The following is a 13,214-nucleotide window of genomic DNA, read 5'->3' as shown; positions in this document are numbered from 1 at the left end:
GGCTCAAACCTGTGGCTCCAACTATGCTTTGCATGCACTCAACCTTCTGAGCCATCTGTTGAGCCCCAGACATGTTTTGTGAATCTGAATTAAATTATGGTGGCCATTCACTTCTCTAAAATTTAGGCACAGTAGGGAAAAATATATATATGTATGTATGTATATATATATGTATATATATATATTAGATGATAACTAGTGCCTTAGGAAAAAAATAGAGTAGAATAAGGGGAATAGGTGTGATGGGGAAGATATATGAATATTTGTATATCATATAGGAGAATTACAAAAAGCCTGTAAGATAAAATAACCTTTGAACAAAACATTTTAAAGGAGAGGTTCAGGCATGTATCCAGAGGAAGCCTTTTCCAGGACAAGACAGCAAAAAAGGCCCTAAGCTGGATTGTGCTTGACTTGCCCTGGGAACAACAAAGGAACCAATTTAGCTGTAAAGAAGTGAGCAAGGGAGTAATTAGAAAGGAAGTTTACAGAAATTCATAGGTGATAGTGAGGAAATTATATAAGGCATCATTAGGACTCTTAAGTATTTTTTCATTTTGCCATGAACCAAATGAAAATCACTTAAGGATTTTGTTCAAAAGGCTACATCAGATTGTTGTGTGCAACTTGGATTTGAGGCGGGGGTGGGGAGTGGGGGTGGAGGATGGGGTAGAGGGCCTTCAAAGGGTTGCTGAGCAAGTCCAGGAATCATTCTGATGATTCTTGGGCTGTTCAGTTGATATGGTAACCTGAGGATATGGTAGTACTTGGACTTTTGGGTTGCAGAGCACTACTAGGACCATCCCAGTAGTGCTCAAGCACCTCCAGAACTATACCCTGTGGTACTCTTGGGGGCTCTATGGTGCATGAGCTCAAACCTGGGTTTAGTGCTTGCAAAACACGCAAGCTAATACTTGTACTATTTTTTAAAACATGATCATTTTGTTTTTTTAATGTGAAATATAGGCTGAAATAATTTAACTTTTCTATCTAAATAATCCAGGGAGGTGTTGATAGTTAGATCAGCGTTTTGTTTTGTTTTGCTTTTTTAATCTTTTTTTTCCATCTGTGACTTTCTTCCTATTTTCTTTTCTTCTTTTGGTCTCCTTAAGTACCAGTTGGCCTCCAAATCTTGTGCCATGAATTCCTCATTTGAACAGTTTTTACCTATGGCCTCTGTTGAGTATTTTGGAGACCCATAGTAGGGCCCTATGTCTTCAGGTTATGAAATGCTGGTTTCAATCATGTTTTAGCAGTAGGATAATGGGAGGTTTTTAAATGGAGTAGACAATATTTCAATATGTATTGATGATGACAAAAAGAGAAGAGAATGACTAAAATTTGGCCTGATTTTGTAAGGAATAGGCCCTGAGCACAGCCAGGAATGGCCTTAAAACCAACCAAACAAACAAATAGAAAGATTGGAGAAAGGGAGGTTTGAAGTTTCTGTATCAAGAGAGGTTTAGGACATGATTAAATATGAGACTCCTATAGACATTCAAGTGCAGTGCTCAGTTATGTTTTTTGACATCATAAGGTTGAATTTTAGGGGAAAGGATATGCTGGCTTATAGAGTAGGTTAAAATCATTTAGCAATGAATTTAGATTATAAAAAAAAAGACTGGAAGATTGAGTTCTTCAGTGTTTAGAAACTGATGAGATGAAGAAATTTTACAACAGGAGCCTAAGGAACAGCTCTACAAGGAGAATCAAAAGAGAATGAAGTTCTAAAAACCAAATGATGAACGTGTTTCAAAAGGGAACCCGTCAAGCAGTAAATAACAAGATAATATAAGGAGATAGCTCAGAGCACTGGAACCCAGGCTATGTATGAGGAAGTCCTAGGTTCTATTCCTGGTACCACATGGTCCTCTGAGTACTGTTGCAGACCAGCAATTCCTGAGCACTGAGCCAGGAGTAGTTCTCAAGCACTGCCAGATATGGTACAAAAACAGAAAAGATAAAGGAAAACACAATTAGCTGTGTAAAACTCTGAATGGTCAAATGAATTCACCTTTGATCACTGAGAAGCAATTTGTAGGCTTGACAGTGTTGAAGTATGTCATTAGTGTAGGCCTTGTGGAACTAACAATTTATTAAAGAACCCAGGAGATGGTTCAAAAGACTGGAGCACATGTTTAGCAGTGGATAGATCAAGTTCAATCCCTAACACAACACCATATCATCCCGCAGCTCCAAGCTGGGAGTAAGTAGCCTTTGAGCTCTGCCAAGTGTGGCCCCAAGTGTTTTAAAAAAAATTTTTTTTCTGCAATCAGAATATTAGAGTGAGTGTAATTATAAGGGGGAATTGTGATGGGGAAACTGATATAATTGCTTCTGTGATGAAGGAAGCTGTTATTATTATAAAAAGATATCCTTTATGTCCATGGTAGTAAATAGGTGAGAAAGGATCATAGGAGGGACAAAAAAGATCTTGGGAAAAGAACAGATCAAAGAAATGAGAGGTCTAGCCTTTGTAATCCTCATATACATATGATTAAATCATTGTGTATTTGTGGTTATTAGATACTAATAGTTGATGTGTCAAAATAGCAAATGCATGGAGGGAGGTGGGCCCTAGTGATGGGTGTGGTTTTGGAATGATGTATGCATGAAAAGTATAATTAACATTATTGTAAATCCCAGTACCATTTTTTTAAAATTTTAAAAAATTTTTTATTTTTTGACTTTTTGGGTCACACCCAACGATGCTCGGGGGTTACTCCTGGCTCTGCACTCAGGAATTACTCCTGATGGTCCTCGGAGGACCATATGGGACCATATGGGAGGATCAAAGCAAACGTCCTCCCTACTGTGCTATCACTTGCCCCCCCCCCCATACCATTTTAAATGATTTTAAACTTTTATCAAAGGGACTAGGGAGACACTATAGTGTGTAGGACATTTGCCTTCTATGTGGCTTACCCAAGTTTGATCCTAGGCATCCCATATGGTCCCTGAGCACCACCAGGAATGATCCCTAAGCACAGATCCAGGAGTAATCCCTGAGCACTGTCAGGTGTGCCCCCCCCAATAAAAATCCAATACTGTAAGTATGCCATTTTTTTCTGATTCACGTATTTGCTATATTTTCCAGCTATAATTTCTGAGTAATTTCTCAGATGATTGTGTTCAGACACTTGCTTTTCAACTTTCTGCATGGCTCCTTAACTACTGCTAGGTATGATGATCCCCTGTTCCCTCAAAAAATATTTCTGATTCAAAAATGTAAGTCATTTAATAGATGATTCCCAACGGACAGGTACATTTTAGTGGTTGCTTTATATTTATTTCACTCAGTCAAATGAGCAGTGTGGATCATATCTATAGGTCCAAAGACTTTGGAGTATGACCTCTCTGGGTTCATTCCTATCTCTGTCATTATATAATCATGAATAAAATATTTCTTTCTTCTTTATTGCTAGGCGTATTACTATATATTGAATAAAAAGGAAGCCTGGCAAATAAATCCTAAATCACATGGTTCTTTGTAGGATAACATTGGTTTGTCTTTTCTGCCTTGCCACAGGGAGCTTAGGTTTATTGGATTACTCATATCACAGTGCTCTCATTCCTCTGTGTTTATCTGCAACCTCTTTCTTTGTGCTCTGCTTGCCCAACCAGTGATTCACCTTTATCTCCTAATCAGACTCTGTTAACTTGTAAATATTGCTTTCGTTCTCCTTAAGTCCTTTGCATAGTTAATTCAGAACAATGTCTTTTTTTGTATAGACACAGGAAGACAGTGCTGTGCTTTTGTAATTTGGGAGTTAATTGACTCTGAATGATGTTCACTCCTGGGCTTCTGGTCTCTTCAACTTAAGCCTCAGTTGCCCTTTGTTCCTAGCACCCCCAAAGCAGGGTCTCTACAAGGGACTGGATGGATTCAGGGCAAGCTGTGCGCTACCCTGAATCAAAATGGGCCATGGTGGGGAAGTGGCCCGAGACCACCAAACATGGGCGTGGGGGAGAGAACGAGAGAGAGCAAGAGAAGAGAGGAGAGAGAGTGAGCTGTGGCAGGGTTCCCCAGCCACCTGGCGATTACACAGTTCTTAATCTGAGAAACATGGGAAAAACAGAGACTTCCAATTACATTTTGAATAAATTACTTTTTATTAGTGATATATGCCTGACTGGGAATACCTGTAAAGGTGATTAGAAGTCCAAAAGCCTCCATCTCTCTTGGAGAGCCCAGCAAGCTACCGAGAGTATCCCGCCCGCATGACAGAGCCTGGCAAGCTACCTGTGGCGTACTCGATGTGCCAAAAACAGTAACAATGATGGTCCTTATTCCCCTAACCCTGAAAAAGCCCCCAATATGCCATCGGGCTACACTAGCACGTGACAGGGATGAATGGAGATGTTACTGGTGCCCCCTCGATTTGCTCGAGCAAATCGATGAACAACGAGGTGATAGTGATATATAAGGCTGCAGCTTATAAAAGTTTAACTTCACTGAAACCATGAGAACAACCATATTTCAGGGCCTGGGGGATAAGTCAGTGATTAAGATGCCTGTGAGAGTGTGGTTGCAAATTCAATCACTGGTACTGCTGCAGGTGGTTTTGAACTGCACCTCACTTAGGCTTAGCTAACAACTAAGCACTCAGACCCCTAGCTCACCCTGCAGCTAAAAGATCTGTGAGCACTATAGCTAGGGAATTTGACTCCTGCTGAGCACATGTGTAATCACCGCAGCGACCCTCAGTGAGCATACGACCTAGTGTGTGTAAGCATCAGAACCAAAGGAGTGTTCAAACCCTCCCACCCCACCCCTACCCAGTGAATACTGCAGCTGAGTGTGAGAGCACTGTAACCAGATGTGCAAGTTCCAGTGAGCACTGCAACCAAGAAATGTGTGGAGACTACTGTCATGCTTGTGAATGACTCATGGTCATCACAGCAACAATAACATTGGAAAAGTGGAAACTACCCCCTCCCATAGAATCCACTAAACACATTTCACCGGATTTAAGATGCCATTATAGAAGATGTACCAATATGTGTAATAGAGAGAAAGAAAAATGCTAGCAGCTATTACAGATCCTATTGATTTTAAGGCATATCATGTCCTAATATCAGAGCAGCTTACACGTGCATGTCAACTTATGGGATTTTCATTTACTCTTCTTAGACTTAGTCTTGAGTAGAAACAGTATGTGGGTATGATCCCTGAACTCTAAATGTGTTGGTGAGATCTTCAGGTAGCAGTTCTAAATTGCTGTTTTTATGTTGTTTTTATTTGGGGTCCACACCCAATGTTGCTTGGGGGGGCGGGGGTTAACTCCTGGCTCTGTACTCAGCAATTAATCATGGCAGTACTTGGGGAACCATATGGTTTTCCAGGGATTGAACCTGGGTTGGCCGCATGCAAGACATGCACCCTACCCACTGTGCTCTCTCCAGCCCCATTCAAAAATCTGGATGCCAGACATTTTTATTCAAGAAAGCAATACTGCTAGTGTTTCTTGATTGCACTATTAAATATTCTGTAATTACTAGGCTAAGCATGTTGTTTTTCTTAATAGGATGCTGCTGTGTAATGTAGATATTCTACCGTATCTCCTTTGGGCTATTAGTTATTTGTATTTCTTAATATCTTTATTAGAATTAGCATTATTTGGCTTCTGAATTTCATTCTTCATTGTATTTCCTTGTGGTTGCTTCTCCCATTTCCTTACAGAAACATTTCAATTTAAGTCTTCTTGTCTTCCAAATGGAAAGATTCCTTATTCAGCCTAGTGATGTTTTCTTTTTTCAGTCTTGATACTTTTTCTCTCTACAGAGTTAGCAAGACCAATCTCTGGAAAGAAGGCATAGATAAGAGAAATCTTGTGTCTTTGTGTAGTCTAGTTGACTTGCTTTTAGCGATGCCTTCTGAAAGAGGATGCCTGCATAGCTATTTTAAATTTGCCTGTGAAATATGAAAGAGCATTTAAATTCCATACTTGTTTAATTAAAAATATGCTAATTCTGACAGATTGAAGTGCTGAACACTAAGGATAAGTCCAAGTGAAGAATCAAATTCATTAAATAATAGAATGATTGGAGCTAATTGCCTTTGGAATATACCTTAGCAAATAAAATGCAGCTCATTAGTGGCAGTACATTAGTGGTGCTACACTATTTTAAATTATTTGCAGTTAGTCTATGGATCTTACACACATGGAAATTCTGAAGCACAAATATTTTATAAAACAGTTTGTGTACAATCTATTACTTAGGTAACCCCTCCTTTATAGAAAAGTAAATGTGAATTAATTGCATAATTCACCAGGTGCCAAGGAAGAGACCTTAAAATTCGACTAAATTTGTTTTCTTGTTTTAACTCTAGGGTGAAAAGGTAAACTATGAAAAGTTTAGAAATTGGCTGCTGCTGAATAAAGATGCTTTTACCTTCTCTCGTTGGTTACTGTCTGGAGGTATATATGTGACGCTCACCGATGACAGTGATACGCCTACTTTCTACCAGACTCTTGCTGGAGTCACACATTGTAAGTAGTGTCATTTCATCATTTCCTGTTCAATTTTGATACAATTCCTTGGTAGTATGAGAATATGTACATTAGAGAGACTGTGTGTGTGTGTGTGCGTGCGTGCATGTGTGCGCATGCACATATTTTTAAGTAGCACTGTAGCACTGTCTCAGTGTCCTCCCATTATTCATCGATTTGCTCTAGCGGGCCCAGTAACGTCTCCATTTGTGACACTTGTTGTTACTGTGTTTGGCATATCGAATACATCGCAGGTAGCTTGCCAGGCTTTGCTGTGCGGGTGAGATACTCTCGGTAGCTTTTCCAGGCTCTCCTAGGGGCAGAGGAATCAAACTTGGGTCAGCCAGGTTGGCCACGTGCAAGGCAAATGCCCTACCCTCTGTGCTATCACTCCGATATATATTTTTAAGTATAATATGAAATGCTGGAGCATGAAGTACCTGAAATCAGTCTTGTATTCCAAAGGTATGTTATTTTGTTTTCTCTGCCAGGCTATTCCCTAATCCTCTCTGGATGCCAGCTGTGTATCCTATAATTCCATTTAATTCTGACATTATCTGTCTGAGTTAGCAAAACCCCTAAGGTTAGGAGCTCAGTTCCACTAGACTGCTCTTCTCTCCCTCACTTTTGCTATAAACTTGATGTTCATTTTTGTGGTCCCTTCCTCAGGTATGATCATTTGCTTTAGTACATGATCATAGAACTTAGAGAAACTTATGTTTACCGATTCATATATAATTTTGTTATATAATAAATTTGTTAAAGGATTCATATAAAATGTCAGATGAAGAGATAGATTAGGTACAATTCACACATGTACAAACTTTCTGCACTTGTGAAACTGGTATGTGCCAATCCGTTCATCTTATGAATGGATATATTTTTCAACCCACAAACTTTACTGAGCCCATATTTTGGGAATGTGTATGAAAGCTTTTCATGTAGACAGGACCAGGTACTAAATCAGTTTCTGACCTCTCTTTTGGGAATGGGGAATAAATAAGGCTGAAAAGTTCCAGGTGTTCAGTTATGGCTTAGTCTTAATCAAAAGCCTAATAATAGAAACCTCTCTTAGGAAATGATAAAGATTTGATCAAAGCCCAAATATAGCAGAAATTGGGGACAGATGCCCTTTTTTGGGTTTTTGTTTGTGTATTTTGGGGTCACACTGGTGTTTAGAGCTCCCCCTGGCTTGGTCTTTAAGTAGGTTGCGCCTGACAGTGCTTTGGGAACCATGAATTGCAGAGGCTAAACCTAGGCCTTCTGCAGGTGAAAGTATGTGTTCCAGCCTCTTTAACTATCTCCCCAGCTCTCCAATTCATTTCACAGTAGCCCTCTACTAATTATCTTTAACCAACCTTTATTAGTTTCCTGGGACTGTTGTAACAGATTATAGTTTTCTTTTTTCTTTTTTTTGGGGGGGGGTTGCAGCAGAGGGGTGGGGAGGCTCTTCCTCCAGCAGTGCTAGGGATCAATCCCTGTACATGGCAAGCATCTGCTCCAGCATTTTTAACCAACCCCAAATTAAGCAGTTAATGAGCTGAAACAACAAATTTCTTCACAATTCTGTAGCTAAAATCAAGATATTAAAGCCATGTTCCCTCTGAAGGTCCTAAAGAATTATTACTTGCATCTTCTAGCTTCCAGTGACTAATCCTTGCTTGCCTTAAGACAAAATAATTTTAACCTCTGCCTTCGTCTTCATATGATTTTCTGAGCATGTCTTTCTTTGTTCTTTCATCTGCTTATGAGAACACCAGTCATTGATTTAGAGTCCAACCTTAAATACAGAATTATTCACTCCTAGATTCTTAGTTTATTACCTCCATAAAGAAATGTTTTCTAAATGAGGTCACATTCTGAGATTTCTGATAATCAACTAATCAACTACTCAAGTCTAAGTATTACCTTCTACTGTTCTTTCCTATGATTATTTAGATAAGTACAAATGCTTCTCTTTTGCTAATGCTATTTCTTAATCCTAGACTCTTTCCCTTTCCTTATTCCTGTAAGTCTTACATCTTTGCAAACTCAAATCACCTGCGCCTTTGTTTCCATGAAACCGTTTTTCCTATGAGAAATCTCTCCTTCCTCTGAACTCTCATAAGCTAATACCTTTTTATTACACTTCTGAATGAATTTATCATTTTCATCTTTGTATTCTAGTTATTTATGTTGTTTTGTTGATTTGTACATGTAATCTCAGTCTTTTCAGGCACAGAGGTGAAGCATTATTCTTTCATTCTTCCTCTGTACTGACCCTTTAAGTATGTGTTGATTGAATAGAGGACCTTAAGTGTCAAGTACAATATATATCTGTTGCTTTGTATGATTTGTGACTTGACTACTGATTACACACAAACTACTTTTCTTCAATTTCTCTTATATTGCTACCATAAGTTCTGAATATTGACTTTATTACTTTTTAGTGCTCCTATCTTTATTTTCAAATGAAAAACTTTTAAAGAAATGTTTTGCATTAAAAATTAAGCTTTTAATAATCACTACAAGCTCTAACTCTTTATTAAAATATAACTGTTTTACAAAATGTTCTGAACTTTTACTTTCATTTGTGATTAAATAGTGAGCTATTTTTTACTTAGATGGGTGAAGTTTGACCACTTTTCCTAAAATACCTTGCTTATTAAAGAAAACATTCCAACATTCGTTAAAATGTTAAGGAAAAAAATTTTTAAAGATTTTCACAGTAGAGTATTACATTAGGGGAAAAAGATTCAACTCCAAATGTGATAGTGACAAGTGGGATTTATAGCCTCAGAACAAGGTGAGCATGAATAGAAAATTGAGGAGACATCAAGGTAAGGGGGATTCTTGGAGGCCCATCACAGGCAGAGTTGAGGAACTTGATCATGTATCAGTGACTTAGAATGACTTTTAGCAGGATTCTTTGCTAATACTGGTCTGGACAACCAATAACAGAGTGGGCACCAAGTTCCAGCCTTGGAAAAAGGCTTAGAGAAACATGGCTATAAAGTTTGGTCAAAAAGAGTCTCTGTCAGTTAAAGTTGAGTAACTTACTTTGCAAATAACTGTTTATTGCTTATTTTTGAAAATGACTGTCAAATGATAACAAATTTTAACATGATCATAGTGGTGATTTTCAGTGTTAAAATTGCTACAATGTTAGTTATATGGCTCCTTTTTTTAACTAGAAAATGTGTTAACTGTTTATCAAGAGAAATCGTGACGATTTGTTTGCAAGCCAACAAATTATTAATCAATAAACAGTGTATTGATTATTTTTGACAGAAACGATCAAAAAGTTGACAGTTTAAATGTAATCAGTTGGGTAATTGTCAAAAATGTTATGTTATGACATACGGTTCCACTTTTACTAGAAAATGGTTTATCTATTTTATTCTTCATCGTGTATGGCAGGGTTTTTGAATTTTTAACAGTTTCTAAAGGTTATGATGCCTTTGTATTGTTAGAAAATATTTATCTTGAATCGTTTAAAACAAATATCCATGTAGACACATTTTTTCCCACCAACAATAGTTAACAACCTTCTAACTTTAGAGTATAGTTAGCCCCTTAGGTTTATTGTACCTCTGCAACTTTCTAGCACTTTAGACTTCTAGGCTTTCTTGAAAGTCTCTCTCCTTTGGCTTTTGAAACATTGTGATTTTCTAATTTTCTAAATTAGTTGCTGTTTTGAGTTTCCTTAATTGCTCTCCTTTTTCTAAGTTTTTTAATGTAAACTTTGTTTTCCAGAATGGTTCCATGCTGGGCCTGGCAAGGTGCTGAGAGCCACCAGGGCACTCCTAGTGACATTCACAGGCATCTCCAAAGTGCTTGCCTAGCACACAGTTGACCTGGGTGCAGTCGCATTTGTTGCTCTGAGCCTGACCAGGAGTGATCCCTGAGCAGAGAGTCAGAAATAAGCCCTGAGCACTGTCTGGTGTGGCCCAAAACCAAAAAGAAACAAATATACAGTATAGTATCATTAACTATAATTAGTATGCTCTTCATTTTATTCCCAGGATTGACTTTATTTTATATATCAGAAACTTTCATAATGACCCAGCAAAGCACAGGAGTTACTCCTGGCTCTGCACTCGGGAATTATTCCTGGTGGTGCCCAAGGGACCGTAAGGGATGCTGGTGATCGAGCCCAGGTTGGCTGCGTGCAAAGCAGACGCCCTGTCCACTGTACTGTCACTCCAACCCAAGAGCAGTTGTTTCATTATCCACCTATATGGTAAAAAAATTTGCTTTTTGACCAACTGAAATTATTACTCCTACTTTCAACAAGCAGTTACTTCTTTGTGAACATTACTTATAAGATTAGTATGTCAGAGTTGGAATTGCTACTAAATTTCTGTAGTATTCTGATGACTGTGATTTATATTAACTACAAATTCTTACTTACCTTCTAACTGAACAATGCACTACTCTCTCTGTAGACACTTTCTCTCAAGCACCATTTGGTACATTAAACATTTCAAATAGTGTGTCAGAAATGTGGAAACTTGTAATATAAATACAAAGTATTAACTGATTTATAAGGATAACACAATTTATTTTGAAGCCTCAGTGGCTCCATTTAAATTTGTGTAATGAGCCAAGGTACCTAGAAAAAAAAATTACAGTTTTCACTCATAAGTAACACTTATATTAGAATGCTGATGCTTTTAATTACTTTTTCACATATAATTATAAAGTAGAGTTTGAAGTCACAGTAAGTTGAGCACACTGCCATATTTAATCAAATTTTTCTTATATAAATCACAAATAAAACTAGGGTACTATCTGTATTCACTGTAGAGTTACAGTAATTAACTGATTAGATTTACACAAAATATTTTTAGATTTTTGTTATGGCAAGTAAATGGAATTGTCAGAATGATGAGTTTCAAAATATTGTTACTTGCCTTTTCTTTGAATTTAATCACTTGATCACTTGACATCCCGTTACTCATCAATTTGCTTGAGCGGGCACCAGTAACGATTCCATTTGTCCCTATCACATGCTAGTGTAGCCCAATGGCATCTGCTCATTCTAGGAACATGAAGAGCCTCAAACTTATGGTTCAGGGTCTTGACGAAGAAGTCTGACCATCTTGTAGGTGGGCGGCCACACAATCTTTTGACGTCCTGTGAAATCTAGTCGGTAACGGCTCTAGTCCAGCAGTCATCTCCAAATCTCATTACATGTCCAGCCCATCTGATTTTCAACGCCTTGGCAAACAAGACAGCGTCACTGATTCTTGACCATCGACGGAAGTTGGAACTCCAGATTCTTTCTCTCATTTGAGTGAAATGTGATACTCCAAGCATAGCTCTTTCAATTCCTCTTTGGGAGACCTGAATAGCATTCTCATCCTGTTTTCATAGGGCCCAGGTCTCTGAGGTATATGTTAATTTAATAGTTTTATATTATTTGAATTTTAGAAATTAGATTAAGGATCAAACCAGTTTTGGCCATTTGCAAGGGAAGCTAGCTAGCGTTAGCTATACTATACTCTCTCTATACTCTCTCTCACACCCCCTCATTTTTTATTTATGATCCATCAATTTTTTAGAATTCTAGTTTTGTTTTTCCGTCTTCTTGTTATCTGTTCATCCTATACTTTTGCACACACTCTTTATTTTGGTGAAGTGGTGTTACATCGACCAAATACATACAATCTTTTTTTCTTACTGTAATATCCCTTTTCCAAATCCTTTTCCTTTCCCTGGCCAAGCTTTTAATTGTGTGTACCTCTTTAGATAACCAGTCCTTTAGGGCCTTCATGCATGTGTGCTCCTCCCAAAAAAACAAAAACAAAAACAAAAACCCTACGTCTGTACTTTCATTAAAATGACCAATTTTCACATAAATTTGAATCTAAACATAATTATCTTCTTCACACGCTCATATCTGTGTTTATAGTACAAGCTTAGGGACATAATATTAATACATTATCACTAAATGTTTGAGAATATTATATGCTCTTTGTTCTTTTAGTACTTTGTTTTTTTCTTTTCAAAAATACTTTGCCTTGTTGGAAGGTTCTGATTTACCAGATGTATATTACTAGTGCAGGCGGTGTACTCTATAATTTCTTTGATTTATTTAATCCTGTATCATCTGTTTCATTTATTATCATTCTAAAAATGAGGAAACCGAGACTGTAAGAAAAAGTATCTCAATATTAAGTAGCTGTCAGTGGTGTCTGAGGACTCAGCTCCAGTGGCTAGGGAATGAAACCATAATGAACAATTGAGACTACATCAAACTGAAGTTTTCTCTCAGCACTGGAAATTGTCATTAAATGAAAAGACATCTTGTTGAATGGGAGAAAATATTTGTACATATAAAATACTTATTTGATAAAGGGTTAATAACACATAAAAATTGTCAATCAGTTATCAGGGAAATGCAGAGTAAATCCACAATGAGATAACATTTAACATCTGTGAGAATAGACTATATATAAAAACTAGTCAGAAATTAGTATTGGAGAGAGTGTAGAAAAGTAGTAACTCTTGTATGCTGTTGGTAGTAATATAAATTGTTGCTCCTTAATGAAATATCGAATGGAATTTGTTAAAAATAAAAAGTAAAGGGCAGGATGGGGCTGGAGCGCTGGTACAGTGGGTAGGGCATTTGCCTTGTGCGTGGCCAACCTGGGTTCAATTCTCAGCATCCCATATGGTCCCTCGAGCACGGCCAGGAGTACTTCCTGAGTGTAAAGCCAGAAGTAGCTTCTGTGC

General features: G+C 37.8%; 1 protein-coding gene across 2 annotated transcripts in view; it reads left to right on the top strand.

Annotated features, from left to right (window-relative positions):
• The window catches only part of USP32 (ubiquitin specific peptidase 32), a 192,907-nt gene that overhangs the window by 92,586 nt on the left and 87,107 nt on the right, over positions 1–13,214 (top strand). For both annotated transcript variants that reach the window (XM_056126699.1, XM_056126700.1), the window contains exon 5: positions 6,335–6,494. In XM_056126699.1, coding sequence (XP_055982674.1) covers positions 6,335–6,494 — 160 coding nt within the window. The remainder of the gene's footprint in view (positions 1–6,334; positions 6,495–13,214) is intronic.

This window comes from Sorex fumeus, unplaced genomic scaffold (assembly GCF_029834395.1).
Source record: "Sorex fumeus unplaced genomic scaffold, SorFum_2.1 ptg000063l, whole genome shotgun sequence".
In the NCBI taxonomy this organism is placed as follows: Eukaryota; Metazoa; Chordata; class Mammalia; order Eulipotyphla; family Soricidae; genus Sorex; species Sorex fumeus.
The sequence above is the reverse complement of the archived record's forward strand: the minus strand, read 5'-3'. Positions and strand labels throughout refer to the sequence as shown.